Source organism: Mobula birostris, chromosome 23, assembly GCF_030028105.1.
Source record: "Mobula birostris isolate sMobBir1 chromosome 23, sMobBir1.hap1, whole genome shotgun sequence".
Lineage (NCBI taxonomy): Eukaryota > Metazoa > Chordata > Chondrichthyes > Myliobatiformes > Myliobatidae > Mobula > Mobula birostris.
In genome coordinates, this window is record NC_092392.1 from 19,702,496 (window position 1) to 19,718,065 (window position 15,570).

Here is a 15,570-nt window from a genome sequence, read left to right on the forward strand (position 1 = left end):
TGGGGTCACTGAGTAAACTTCCCCGAGGATCATCAGCTTATGGTGAAGAGGCTTGTGAGTTTCTGAGATCCCGAGAGCAGTGCTGTGTGAAGTTCAGCCATCTGGCACTTAGCTCCTGGTAGGGTCACCATGGCACTAAGGTCAAGGGAAGGTTCCAGTCGAAGAGCAATCCAACACAGACCTCAGCAGTGGAGCTGGCAAAAAATGATGACACATCACAACAGCAGTGAAGGGTCCCCAGTTGTTTTACACTCCATGCCACTGAACCCTGACTCTGATCTGTTCAGAGACAATGAGGTGGCTGCCCACGCACCAGCCTCCTCATATTAAACAAGTCATGCATAGGAATTCTCCATTAAAAGAAATTCACCATACCATCCTGGATTTAGTCCTGTCATGGTTAACAAGTGTTGAGCCACCTGAAGATCCAATAGACAGCCACTTAAGAGAGCATCGTAGTCAACTCGAGTGATTGCACTCTGCTCCTACTCAGTACATTGCTATTTGTCTTTTTAAAATGCAGAGATGTTCAACCTGTCATGCAAAAGTTTATGGCAATGCTCCAATAATTTCACCTTATGAATCTTGCTTCTTCCTGTACTTTAACACATTAGTTTGTTGTAATCTTTGCAAAGCCTGTTAGTCAGACTGGTGTTTGAAGATCAGAGTCACTACACAGGATGCTTGTCATGTGCTCTGCTGCTGCCGAAAGTTATTCGTCATGGCATTTGTTTCCTGTGTATGCATACCTGTGACGATAAACTTGAACTGAGGATAATTATAAAGAGAAGGGATTCTATAGATGCTGGACATATTGAGTAACACAACACAAAATATTGGAGGAACTCAGCAGGTTAGGCAGCATCTCTGAAAGAGAATAAATATTATTGATGTTTGAGGCCAATCCTCTTCACCAGCACTGGAGAGGAAGGATGCAGAAGCCAGAGGAAGAAGGTGAGATGAGAGGATGCAAGCTGGCAGGTGACAGATGAGACACTCAAAGTTTTCACTAAGTGTACTTACACTTGAGTGTATAGACACCATTGCATGTTGTGCACCTGGCCATGACACACTTCAAAACCAAGGACACGTGTCAGAATGCTGTTTCTTGAATTCAGTTTGGTATTCAACACTGTTGTCCCACAGATCTTGGGGAACAAACTCTTACGCGTTGGTGTAAATACTTTGCCTCTGACTTTCACCCTGCCCTCAAGTTTACCTGGTCCATTTCCGACACCTTCCCCCCCTTTGTAGATCTTTCTGTCTCTATCTCTGGAGACGGCTTATCTACTTATGTCTACTATAAGCCTACTGACTCTCACAGCTACCTGGACTATTCCTCTTCTCACCCTGTCTCTCGCAAAAACGCCATCCCTTTCTTGCAATTCCTCCGTCTCCGCCGCATCTGCTCTCAGGATGAGGCTTTTCATTCCAGGACGAAGTAGATGTCCTCCCTTTTTAAAGAGAGTGGCTTCCCTTCCTCCACCATCAACTCTGCTCTCAAACGCATCTCCCCCATTTCTCGCACATCTGCTCTCACTCCATCCTCCCGCCACCCCACTAGGAATAGGGTTCCCCTTGTCCTCACCTACCACCCCACCAGCCTCCAGGTCCAACATGTAATTCTCTGTAACTTCCGCCACCTCCAACAGGATCCCACCACTAAGCACATCTTTTCCTCCCCCCCACTCTCTGCTTTCCACAGGGATCGCTCCCTACACAACTCTCTTGTCCATTCGATCCCCCCCCCCATCCCTTCTCACTGATCTCCCTCCTGGCACTTATCCTTGTAAGTGGAACAAGTGCTACACATGCCCTTACACTTCCTCCCTCACTACCATTCAGGGCCCAGACAGTCCTTCCAGATGAGGCGACACTTCACCTGTGAGTTGGCTGGGGTGATATACTGCGTCCGGTGCTCCCGATGTGGCTTTCTATACATTGGTGAGACCCGACGCAGACTGGGAGACGGCTTTGCTGAACACCTACGCTTTGTCCGCCAGAGAAAGCAGGATCTCCCAGTGGCCACACATTTTAATTCCACATCCCATTCCCATTCTGACATGTCTATCTACGGCCTCCTCTACTGTAAAGATGAAGCCACACTCAGGTTGGAGGAACAACACCTTATATTCCGTCTGGGTAGCCTCCAACCTGATGGCATGAACACTGACTCCTCAAACTTCCGCTAATGCCTCAGCTCCTCCTCGTACCCATCCATTATTTATTTATATACACACATTCTTTTTCTCTCTCTCCTTTTTCTCCCGCTGTCCTCTTCACTATACCCCTTGCCCATCCTCTGGTTTTCCCCCCTCCCCCTTTCTTTCTCCCTAGGCCTCCTGTCCCATGATCCTCTCATATCCCCTTTGCCAATCACCTGTCCAGCTCTTGGCTCCATCCTCCCCCTCCTGTCTTCTCCTATCATTTCGGATCTCCCCGTCCCCCTCCCACTTTCAAATCTCTTACTAACTCTTCTTTCAGTTAGTCCTGACGAAGGGTCTCGGCCTGAAACGTCGACTGTACCTCTTCCTAGAGATGCTGCCTGGCCTGCTGCGTTCACCAGCAACTTTTATGTGTGTTGCTTGAAATTCCAGCATCTGCAGATTTCCTCATGTTTGCGAGGGATAGGTGAAAGAGGTAAAGGGCTAAAGTATGAAAATGGATGAGCACGTGCTTGAACAGTCAGAGAGCAGCAGAGATCACAGAGGAGGAGCAGTGAGAGAGGGTCTCACTGAACTCCCATTGAAGAGAAAATTTTAAACTTCTAAGAGACTTAGCAGTGCAGCAGCAAATCATAAGCATGAGAATCTGCAGATGCTGGAGATCATGAGCAAGATGCAGAAAATGCTGGAGAAGCAGCACGCGAACAAAATGATTTTTTGACTGGGGTGTAGTGACCCTCCACCTACCGTTTTCAGACTTTGGCAGCCTTGTTGTGTGCCTTGTAGTTAAGCAGGAAATTCAAACCAGAGAAAAATTGTTAAACATGCCAAAAGATAACACTGTGTCAACTGTGTTTATCTTCTTGGAATAGTTCACTGGTTCCTGTCTGCAATACAATGTTTAGAAAGGATAATTGGCATTCATGCAGCAGTTTAGCAAGGTTCAAACAGCAATGTGTTACCATCTGAAGTGTCCTTATTTATGTCAGTGAATGTGGCAATCAATTTGAACATGGAAATATTGCAACTTGAATGTTTAACCAAATTATCCTTTATTGGTGTTAGTTCAAGGACATTTGGTGTCCATGGAGAAAATCTCCCCACCTCTCTTTTAGCAGTCTCACAGATCATCTACACCTCCAGCAAGCTTGGGAGTTTTAGTTTCTGATTTCATCTAAAAGATAGCGTCTTCAATACAATTGGGTATATTTAATGCAGAGGTTGATAGGTTCTTGACTATAACATGTGTCAAAGGTTATGGGGAGAAGACAGGAGAATGAGGTTGGAAGGGATAATACATCGGCCATGATGGAGTGACAGAGCAGACTTGACAGATTGCATGGTGTAATTCTGCTCCTATGTCTCTTGGTAATACAAAAAGCTGGAAGAACTCAAAACATCAGGCAGCATCTCTGGAGGGAAATGAAGAATTAATATTTCGGGCCAAGACCCTTCATCAGGACTGGAAAGGAAAGGGGCAGAAGCCAGAATAAGGTGGTTGGGCAGGGGAAGGGGGAGTACAAGCTAGCAGGTCATAAGTTAACTTGCTGTCTCTAATAAAATCTCTGAAGTAGAGAAGATTTGTCATACAGTGCGTCTACCTGTGTAGATCAGACATTTCAGACGTTAATAACTAACCTGCTAATTCTTAATCTCACTATTCATGCAATACACAGTTATCTAAGGTATGTGAATGAACTTGACCTTGGTAAAAGAGGGTGGAGAAAGGGACATATTGCTTTTGCTTTATCACAACCCTGGTTTTGTTTTTCCTCTTTGAATATGAGCCAAACTATCCATGTATCTATAATTTTACAAATGTGTATGTTGAATACCAGCATTTCTGAAAGAGATTGCGTGTGTGTGTGTGTGTGTGTGTATCTACTAATATCTCTGCAGCCAGTTGCCGTGGAATTCCTTGTCCCGATAGAAGGCAAAGTGACCTGGCATTCCTAGAATGAGAGAGGTTTATTAAAATAAGCATCCACACTCTTCTGTATTTCTGATGCTTCAACTTTGAGTTATTTTGGGTACTTGTAATGTTGGAGAGCTAGTTGGCTGCCTTATTTTAAACATTGTGGACATGCTATATTGATGCCAGAATGTGTGGTGACACCTGTGGACTGCCCCCAGCACATACTTACATTATGTTGGTTGTTAATGCAAATGACACATTTCACTGTATATTTCCATTAACATGTGATGAGTAAATGTGAATCTGATCTGAACGTAATCAATCACATCTTAAAATAAACAGGTAATTCCATCCGCATTGAAAAGAGAGGAAAGATTTTGGATGTATTTCTGAAAGGAAAATGTTTTTTCTTTGAGGAGGCTTTCTTTTGAGGATGTCACAGTTACTGTAATGCTTTACAGCGCCAGCCATCAGGGTTCTGTCCCACCACTGTCTGGAAGAGGTTTGTATGTTCTCCCAAGGCTACGTGGGTTTCTTCTGGGTGCTCCAGTTTCCTCCCACATTCCAAAGAGGTACAGTTAGGATTAGAAAGTATGTTGGTGTCGAAAGCATGGCCACACTTGTAGGCTGTCCCCAGCACATCCTTGGACTTTGTTGGTGTTGAGGCAAACTCATCTCACTGTGGGTTTCAATGTACACTCACTGGCCATTTTGTTCGGTACAGGATTGGAACTCAGTGTGGTCTTCTGCTGCTGTTGCCCATCTACTTCAAGATCCGACGTGTTGTGCATTCAGAGACGTTCTTCTGCACACCACTGTAGTAATGCATAGTTACCTGCAGTAACAAGCAGGTGTACAGGCATACCTCACAAAGTTTTCACTAAGCGTACGTACACTTGAGTGTATAGATGCCATTGCATGTCGTGCACCTGGCCACGACACACTTCAAAAGCAAGGACACGTGTCAGAATGCTGTTTCTTGAGTTCGGTTTGGTATTCAAAACCATTGTCCCACAGATCTTGCAGAACAAACTTACTCGTTGGTGTAAGTACACTGCTGTGCAACTGGGTGTCGGACTTCCTAACCAACAGATCTCAGATGGTCAGGATGCACAACTGATCTTCCCTTCCCATCATCCTCAACTCAGGTGCCCCCCCCCCCAACAGGCTGCGTGCCGAGCCCATCGCTTACACTCTACTCACACGTGGCTGCATGGCCTAACATCCAAGCAATCATTGGCACAGTTGCAGTCAAATTGGCAGAGGAGGCCTCACGCAGGTCCGGGAGCAAGAGATTTAAAAAGAGAGCTTTTGTACGATAGCTTTTTTTTTCTGTGGCACGGTCATGATTCATTAGCAAGGGCGAATAAAAATGAGACAGGGGCAAGTGGAACAGCCATTGCGTGAGTGGACCAGAGTTAGAGTGGAGAGGCTTTGCTCATTAGACTTGGATGAGGTAAATATCCAGTGAACTGCTTTATTCTTCATCTGTTCATGCATAGTTAGAGTATTGAGAATAGCTCCAACAGCTGTTTTGTGTTCTTTGTGTGAGATTTTGGAATTCCAGGAGGCCTTTAGCCCAATCATCCCACGTGTTGTGTGTTCAGAGATGCCTTTCTGCACACCACTGTAGTAATGTGTAGTTATTTGCGTAACAAGCAGGTGTACAGATAGCCACATCTGCACCAAGTGCACCAACGTGCAGCTTCCCAGGGAATGTGTTAAGGAACTGGAGCTGTAGCTCAATGACTTATATGGGACACTGAGAAGGTGGTAGATAGGAGCTACAGGGCGGTAGATACTCCTAAGTTGCAGAAGACAGATAAATGTATGGCTGTCAGGAGAAGGAAAGGAAATGGGCAGTCAGTACAGAGTACCCCCATGACCATTCCCCTGAGTAATAAGTATACAGTTTTGAATACTGTTGAGGGGAATGACCTACCAGGGATGGGGGGGGGGACCACAGCGACTGAGTCTCTGGCACTGTGGCTCAGAAGGGAAGGGGGGAAGAAGAGGACTGCAGTAGTGATTGGAGATACCAATTTAGAGGATTAGATATGAGTTTCGGTGGATGCGATAGAGACGCCCAGGTGGTACATTGTCTCCCAGATGCCAGGGTCAGGGACGTATGACATTCTGAAGGGGGAGGGTGAGCAGCCAGAAATCTTGGTATGTATTGGCACTAATAAAATATAGTTGCAAGAAAAAGTTTGTGAAACCTTTGCAATTATCTGGCTTTCTGCATTAATTATTCATACAATGTGGTCTGATCTTGACATTTTTAGACAAACACAATCTGGCTAAACTAATAACACACGAACAATTGTACCTTTCATGTCTTTATTGAACACGTTGTTTAATCATTCATAGTGTAGGCTAGAAAAAGTACGTAAACCCTTGTATTTAATAACTGGTAGAACCTCCTTTAGCAACAATAACTGCAACCAAACGTTTCCTGTTGCTGCTGATCAGAATTGCACAATGACAAGGAGGAACTTTAGATGATTCCTCCGTACAAAACTGTTTCAATTCATCAATATTCTGGGATACCTTGCATGAACAGCCCCCTTCAGGTCGTGCCACAGCATCTGAATTGGATTAATGTCTGGACTCTGACTTGGCCATTTCAAAACATGAATTTTCTTCTTTTTAAACCATTCTGTTGTTGATTTACTCTTGTGTTTCGGATCATTGTCGTGTTGTATCATCCAACTTCTATTGAGCTTCAGATGATGGACCACTACTTTTGACATTCTTCTGTAAGATGTCTTGATACAATTTTGAGTTCATTGTTTCCTCAATGATTGTAAGCTGTCCAGGCCTGAGGCAGCAAAGCAGAATTAGAATCAGGTTTATTATCACCGGCATATGTCATGATAACCCCAGACCATGATGCTCCTTCCACCATGCTTCACGGTTGGGATGAGATTTTGGTGTTAGTGTGCAGTGCCCTTTTTCCTCCAATCATACTGATGTGCATTTTGGCCACAAAGTTCAACTTTTTTCTCATCTGTCCACAGAATATTGTCCCAGAAGCGATGTGGAACATCCAGGGGGTCTTTTGCAAACTGGAAATGTGCGGCAATTTTGTTGTTTTTTTTTTTTTGGAGAGCAGTGGTTTCCTCTGTGGTGTCCTTCCATGAGCATTATTCTTGTTCAGCGTTTTTTTTTAAGGTGGACACATGAACAGAGACTTTTGCAAGTTCAGGAGATTTCTGCAGGTCTTTTGTTGTTACCGATGGGTCCTTTTTCACCTCCTTCAGTATTGCACATTGTGCTCTTGATTTGATCTTTGCAGGACGCCCACTCCTAGGGAGAGTAGCAACAGTACTGAATTTCCTCCATTTGTAGACAATTTCTCTTACTGTGGACTGATGAACGCTCAGGTCTTTAGAAATGCTTTTGTAGCCTTTTCCAGCTTCATGCATCTCTACAATTCTTCTTCTGAGGTCCTCTGAAAGTTGTTTTGACCGAGGCATGATGCACATAAATTGATCTTTCTTGAGAAGAGCAGGCTCTGTCAGTAACCTAACTTTGTGTGTCTTTTTTATAGGGCAGGGCACCTCTACAACCCACACCTCCAATCTCATCTCATTGATTAGAGCACCTGATGCCAAATAGCTTTTGTAGAAGGCACAATGCCAGAGGTCCACATACTTTTTGAACCTAGACTGTGAATGATTAAACAATGATTAAAGACGTGGAAAGTACAATTGTTGTGTGTTAGTTTAGGCAGATTGTTTGTCTATTATTGTGACTTGGATGAACATCATCCTACATTTTAAGAGTAATTAATGCGGGAAACCAGGTAATTTTCAAAGGGTTCGCAAGCTTTTTCTTGCAACTGTAGGTAGGAAAAGTGAGGAGATCCTGAAGAGAGAATTCAGGGAGCTAGGTAGAAAGCTGAAAAGGAGAACCTCCAGGGTAGCAATCTCTGGATTGCTCCCTGTGCCAGTGAGGGTAGGATAAGAATAGGATGATTTGGCAGATGAATGCATAGCTGAGAAACTGGTGCAAGGGCAGGGTTTCAGATTTCTGTATCATTGGGATCTCTTCTGGGAAAGTGTGACCCGTGCAAAAGGGACAGGTTACACCTGAACTCAAAGGTGATCAATGTGCTTGCGGGCAGGTTTTCTAGCTGTTTGGGGAAGGTTTTAACTAATTTGGCTGGGGAATGTGAAGCAGAGTGATAGGACCTGAGGGTAGGGTTGCTGGTTTACAAGTAGAGGCGGTGTGTAGTGAGACAGGCAGATGATCGGGTAAAATTGGAGTCAGTGGGATGAGTTGCAGTATAAAAGGGGGACAAAATCAGAAAGGGTGACGAATACAGGACTGAAGGTGTTATACTTGAATGCATGTAATATATGGAATAAGATTATCTTGTAGTGCAGTAAGAGATTGGCAGGTATGACGTTATGGGTATCATTGAGTTGTGGCTGAAAGAAGATTATAGTTGAGAGCTTAATGTCGAAGGATACACATTGTATTGAAAGGATAGGCAGATAAGCAGAGGGGATAGAGCAGAGGAGGAATTTCTTTAGCCAGAGGGTGAGGAATCTGTGGAATTTGTTGTTACAGGTAACTAGAGGCCAGATCATTGGGTTTATTTAAGGTGGAGGTTGATAGGTTCTTGATAAGTCAGGGTGTGAAAATTTATGGGGAGAGGGCAGGAGAATATGATTGAAGTGGAAATGGTTCAGGCATGATGAAATGTTGGAGCAGACTTGATGAGCTGAATGGCCTAACTCTGCTCCTATGTCTTATGGTCTTAATCTCTTCGTCAAGTTCACTGACGTGAGGTAGACTCATCACCAACAACAACGAGACTACCTACAGAGAGGAGGTAGAAGAGCTTGAGGCCTGGTGCCAGGCAGATAACATCTGGTCAACAAGACAAAGGAGATGGTGATAGACTTCAGGGGAACTCGCACCACTCACACCCCTCTCCCTTTACAATGGTGGTACAGCAGTGGAAACCGCAATTAGCTTCAATCTCCTGGAACTGTGCATCACACACAACTTCTCATGGTCCCAAAACACATCCTACACAGTCAAAAAAGCTCACGAGTGCCTCTACTTTCTGAGGAGAGCTGGACTTTACACATTCATGCTCATGTCATTCTATGGATGAACAGCATGGAGCATCCTGACCAGCTGCGTCACTGCTTGGTATGGAAACTACACCGAGGCAGACGGGAAGCCTCTAGGATGAGTTTTCAAAGCTGCCCAATGTATCACTGACACCAGCCTACCCACCATCAAGGACTTGTATCCGGAAAGATGCCAGAAAACGGCTAATAACATCACGAAGGATCCCAGCCATGCTGCTCGTGAACTATTTGTCCCACTCCCATCAGGATACATAGCATCCTGCCAGGACCACCAGACTCAAAAATAGTTACTTTCCCCAAGCAGTAAGGCTGACCAACACCTCCGCCCACAACCCACCCCTTCACCACCCCCAGTCACCACTACTTTTATCATTTCCTGTCAGTTATGTACAGGCAGTCTTATGCCCTGTGTCACTTTATGGACATAAGATGGCTATATACCTAGAAATTATCTATTTATATTTATTTTTTAAAATCTTTTTTATGCTGCATCAGATCCAGGATAACAATTATTCAAAGGTTTCAAAGCTACATTTAATGTCAGAGAAATGTATACAACATACATCCTGAAATGCTGTTTTTTTCCCAACCATCCACAAAAACAGAAGAGTGCCTCAAAGAATGAAAGACAGTTAAATGTTAGAACCCCAAAGTCTCCCCCAGGTCCCCTCCCTCCAGCGTGTAAGCAGCAGCAAGCAATGATTCCCCCTCCCCCCACTGGCAAAAAAAAGCATCGGCACCCGCCACCGAGCACTCAAGTGTTAGCAAAGCAACAGTGAAGACGCACACTTGCAGTTACCCCAAAGACTGCATTCGACATACTACAGGGTCTCTCTCCCCCCCTAAAAGAGGCGTCTCTGTTTCACAGCGAGCGGGGCGACATAACAAACAACTAGCTGGGTTATGATGTTACGTCACTTTTTTCGAGCTCTGTGCCCAAAGATCTCGAGTCTCTGGGCACACAGCCGTAAACATTCCAACTCACCCGACGACACACAGGCCTCCTGCCGTGACACCGACCTTCGAACTGCCCATCTCCAGAGCCCCGAGATCTTAGGCCTCCAAAGCCGAGCCGAACTCTTAGGCCGAGCCCTTGGTGTGCCGAACAACGGCCAGTTATGAAACCCCGAGAGTGGGTCCCATTCCCGCAAAGAACCATAGTCGGCGTGTAACTTCAGGGCAGGGTCTTCAAAAGAACCCTGAAAGGAAAAAGTAAAGATATTAAAGATGGAAATAGAGCTTTTTCCGAAGATGCAAGTGAGAGAGTCGCCATTTAGTGCCATCATCACTTCACTCCTTTACACGTGTACAGGAAATGACAGTGAATAATCATGTGTCTTGAATCTTTATGTGACAAATAAAGCTTATCTTTATCTTTTCCAAGTGTTACATCTTTCACGATGTTTGTTTCCCCACTACTAAGGCCTGCTGCAGAGAGCGCCTTTGTTCTGGGTTGTGACTTACATCAATCTGAAAAATTATTTTATCTTATGAAACCACATGACCATTAGGAAAAACAAAAAAAAAACAGCTGAGTTTGGTTTGCTCTGGATGTCTGTTCTGTGAAGCTGCTTTTAATCTAGTTCAAGATGCATCAATCTGTTTAGGAAGCTATTCTGTTGACAAAATCACAAACAGCTAGTGCAGGGATGGAAATCGACGCTCACACCAATGAACAAATACAAAAGTTTTCATGCTTTTCCTGCACCATTTATAATCAGTGACTTGAAAAATGTCATTATCCCAGCCCTGATCTTTCACCTACCCATACCGCATAAAGCTTCTGTTCCAAATGTACACTTCTCTCTGTGTAATACAGGTGTAATAACCTTCTTCAATGTAAACAATGGTCAGATCATACTACTGAAAATTCATTAATTTTTAAGCTGTCTTTGCTGGTGGTATCCCCTTAATTTGTTATGAAAGAAGATTATTGTTGGCTGAACTGCCACTCACTCTAATGGGAAGACACGTTTCCTTATTTGAGCTGAGTGTATGCTGCTGACTGTGTGTGTAAATCATGCGTATTAGTCAAGCCGCTGCATTAGATCTGACCATACATTTACATCCTCCTTTTGTGATAACTTTTGAATTTTCCAGCTAGCCAAATACAATTGGTTGATAAGAGGAGATTTGACAATTGGCTTATTTCAAGGTTAATATGCTGCATCCTCGTGGTTTCCTGGAAATCATCTGTCCCGTGGTCCACTCTCCTCCTCTACAAGGTTTTTTTCTTCTATAGCCTCCCCTTCCCCAGCCACCAGGCTTTATCTATCACCTGCTAGCTTGTATTCCTTCCTCTTTCCCCCACCTTCTTACACTGGCTTCTTACCTCTTCCTTTCCAGTCCTGATGAAGGGTCTCGGCTTGAAACTTCGACTCTTTATTCCACTCCACAGATACTGCCTGAACCAGCATTTTGTGGGTGTTACATTCAATTAAGTGGAATTGTGCAGGGAGAATTTAGATTAGGTAGGTGTACATCACAAAAGACTTTGATTCTTCATCAGTTTCCACACAGCCTAATAAAATTAATTAAACATTGCACTGAGCCATGTCAATTTTTCAATGGCAGCCTCCCATGGATTTCTGTAACTCAACTGGTCCACCAACGTAAACCTCTCTGTTGTTTACTAGCCAGCTTTCTGTTGCTTTTTTTTTTTAAGTTGACTAATTATTAAATGTGGGTATTTTTATTGCTTTGTTCTCAGGCCTTAAGGGAAATAGATTTATTAGAATTTACTTTGAAAACCCTGGCAGAGAACAAAGCAAGTTAGACCATAAGACATGAGAGCAGAATTAGGCTATTTAGCCCATCGAGTCTCCTCCAATGATTCCATCTAGGCAGGTTTGCTATTCCTCTCAACCCTATTCTCCTGCCTTCAATCATCAAAAAACGATTATTTGAAGGACGTCAGGAGCTGGTTCATTTCACTCTTCAAGAATGTGTTAAATTATTTTTAAATGAGCTACAGCTTTGCTACCTCATTAACAGCACCAAATGTACTTCTCATGATTTGTTTTCTTTTCATGTAGTTTAAGATACTGAATGTGCCGATGAATTCGCAACTTGCTGCCAATCACTGGAGTCAGCAGCAGGCAGAGCAGGAGGAACGAATGCGCATGAAGAAGTTGACCCTTGATATTAATGAGCGTCAGGAACAGGAAGACTACCAGGGTAAGCAATAGAAGAACCAAATCATGCAGTCATTGCAGTAAGACCATAACTCATAACAGCTGGAAAGGGCCATTCGGCCCATTGAGTCTGCTCTGTTATTTTATCATGACTTATTTATCATCCCTCTCAACCCCGTTCTCCTGCCTTCTCTTGATAACCTTTGATGTCCTTACTAATCAAGAACCTGTCAACCTCTGCTTTAAATATAGCCAATGAGTTAGCCTCCATGGCTGTCTGTGGCAATGAATTCCACAGATTCCCCACCCTCTGTCTAAAGAAATTGCTCCTCATCTCTATTCTGAAGTGTGGCAGCAATTGCAGGCTGCCCCAGCACATCGTTGGACTGGTGTCGTTGGCTCAAGCAATGCATTTCACTATATGTTTCAATGTGTATGTGACAAATAAAGCTAATCTTTAAATCTTGATCTTTAGCATAGACTCAGTGGGCCAAATAATGACTTCCCTCATCATTAGAAAATACAAGTTAATGGGATGAGGGTTGACCTTGTCAGTTTTAGTACTGGTCAAATGGGTGAAGCTTTCTCAATTTATGGAGAGATCACCCTGTTTTTTCCATTAGAGAAAAGCTGCTCGGAATGATGCAAGTGGTCACGAGAATAAGGTACCTACCAAAAGCTGGTGACTACCTTATCAAGGAGCTAAATCAAGTTTGATACCAGACCTAACATGCATGAAGTGATTGGAAATTTGTTGATCCTTGAGATAAAGTAAAAGGCTTTTGTTTGCATGCCATCTAGACAGGTGATTTCATACATATGTACATTGAGTTCATTCAAAAGGGATAAAAAGTATGCAGAATGGAGTGCAACAGTTAGAGAAAATGCAGTGCAGGTTGGACAAATAAATTACAAGAGATTAAGCATTCATCTTTATCATATAAGTCCATTTGAAAGTTTGATAACAATGGTGTTGAACCTGTCCTTCCACCTGGTGATATATGTTCAAAGGCTCAATTTAATATCAGAGAATTGTACACAATATACATCCTGAAATGCTTTTTCTTCACAAAACATCCACGAAAACAGAGGTGCCCCAAAGAATGAACAACAGTTAAACGTGAGAACCCTGAAGTTCCCTCTCTCTCGCATAAGCGGCAGTGAGCAACCATCCCCCCTCCCCCCCACCGGCAAAACAAAAAGCGCACCAGCTACCGAGCACAAGCGTGAGCTAAGCGATAGCAAAGACACAGACCTTGCAGTTACCCCAAAGACTACCGCATTTCATCCGGCATTCAGCAACCCACAGGTTCTCTCTCTCTAATAAGGTAGAGGGAGGTGTCCTCCATTTTCACAGCGAGTGGGAGACATAACAATAACCCGCTAGTTTACAATGTTTAAAAAGTCCATTTTGTCACTTTTTACAAGCTCTGTGCCAGAAGACGGCAAGGATCTTGGGTCTTCGGGCCCACAGCAAAAGAATTTCCAGCCTCCCCAACGACGCACGAGTTTCCTGCCGTGACACCCACCCTAGATCTGCCCGTCTCCAGAGCCCCGAGATCTTAGGCTTCCAAACACTAGGCCGCCTCTCAGGCCTACCCCCTTGGCGTGCCGAACATCAGCCAGTCCTTGAAACCCTGAGAACAGGTCCCATTCCCGCAAGGAACCGAAGACAGCATGTAACTCCAGGTCAGGGTCTTCAAAAGTACCCTGAAAGGGAAAAATAAAGCTATTGAAGATGGAAATAGAGCTGTTTCCAAAGATGCAAGCAAAGGAGTTGCCGTTTAGTGCCATCTTAACTCCGCCTCTGTCTCTGTCTCACAAGAATTGAAGAGGGAATAAAGAATTAACTAAAAAGTAATGTATTAATGCATGGACCACAAGTAAGTATTGAAATATAATAAAAGTAGAAATATGTGATTTTGAGAATGTGTTGTTTGATGTTAAAGAAATTAAGAAACTGATTCTGATTTAATTCTGAAGAGTTTCAGCCAGAAATATTGACTATATTCTACTCCATAGATGCTGACTGACCTGCTGAGCTCCTCCAGCACTTGTGTGTTGCTCAAGATTTCCAGCATCTTCAGAATCTCTTGTCTTTTAAAATATTAATTATGTAGCTTATCATCCAGTTATGTTAAACTATCATTGCAGAGATGTTGCAGTCCCTGGCACAGCGACCAGCCCCTGCAAACACCAATCGGGAGCGGCGGCCTCGATACCAGCACCCCAAAGGAGCACCGAATGCCGATCTGATCTTCAAGACCGGGGGGAGGTAAGGGTTTTGCAACCCTCCGAGAACTCTACAACTCTGGCATCTGTGCACCTCTGTGTCCCTTCACTCCACTAATGGCTGCCATGCCTTCAGACAGCCAAGCATTGCACTCCAGAGTTTCTTCCCCAATCCCAAATCACCCTCTCCCTTTAGAATCAGAAACAAATTTATCAGCACTACTGTGTATGACGTGAACTTTGTTGTTTTGTGGCAGCTTTAAGATCCTTCTTGAAACCCACTTTGTTGACCAGGCTTTTTACTTTATCATACAAATACCTCTGCCTTTTGGCAAATCATTGGTTTGTGTCTACAGCTTTGGGGCATTTTTAATTAGGGCAAGATTTGTTTTGTTGGATATATTTGCACCAGCAGGTTATAGAGCATGATATTCTGCATACTTTCATCATACACAGCTCAATAAAGGATCCCTTTCTTAAAAGTAGAAGCAAAGTTGTCTAAAGGAGTGTTGGCCTGTCCAGTCTGATTACTGTAAAGGCCAATTAATCCCTGATACTTGTAACTCAGCTCACTAATGGTGTGTGTGTAAACTATCTAAAATTCCACATATTCTTCTCGTTGAAGGCAAAATCTATCTCTCATGTATTTACACTAACAGCAGTGAATATGGAACTAGATTTGTCAAATTATAGTTGTGAATTGCTCTGTTATAAATCGGTTTCACTTATTTTAGACTTTAAATCTTATTTCATCATTGAAGATAGTAATTTAAATTGCTGATGAATTAGATCATTATTATAATATTTCTGTATCAAAATGCAGAGGCAATTGCACAGTTAAGACATGTAAAGTAGGCAATTCTTTTGTATTATTTAACCATCAAGAATCAAATGGCATGGCTAAGTTGAGGGGTCTGTTTTCAAAGTCTGCTCCAAGAGGAGTCTGCTTGATTTCCTCTGGAGTGTCGGCATGGCTGTGTTCTTGTGGCCAAATAGGGCCGCTAGGACAGAGT

At 43.5% G+C, this 15,570-nt stretch overlaps 1 protein-coding gene across 6 annotated transcripts in view; it reads left to right on the forward strand.

The window, feature by feature from the left end:
- The window catches only part of upf2 (UPF2 regulator of nonsense mediated mRNA decay), a 125,881-nt gene that overhangs the window by 90,715 nt on the left and 19,596 nt on the right, over positions 1-15,570 (forward strand). For 5 of the 6 annotated variants that reach the window (XM_072241573.1, XM_072241578.1, XM_072241577.1 and 2 more), the window contains exons 22-23: positions 12,227-12,368; positions 14,480-14,600. In XM_072241573.1, the coding sequence (XP_072097674.1) occupies positions 12,227-12,368; positions 14,480-14,600 (263 nt within the window). Of the gene's footprint in view, positions 1-12,226; positions 12,369-14,479; positions 14,605-15,570 lie in introns of those variants that run through there. The other variant, XM_072241579.1, reaches the window with a different exon arrangement.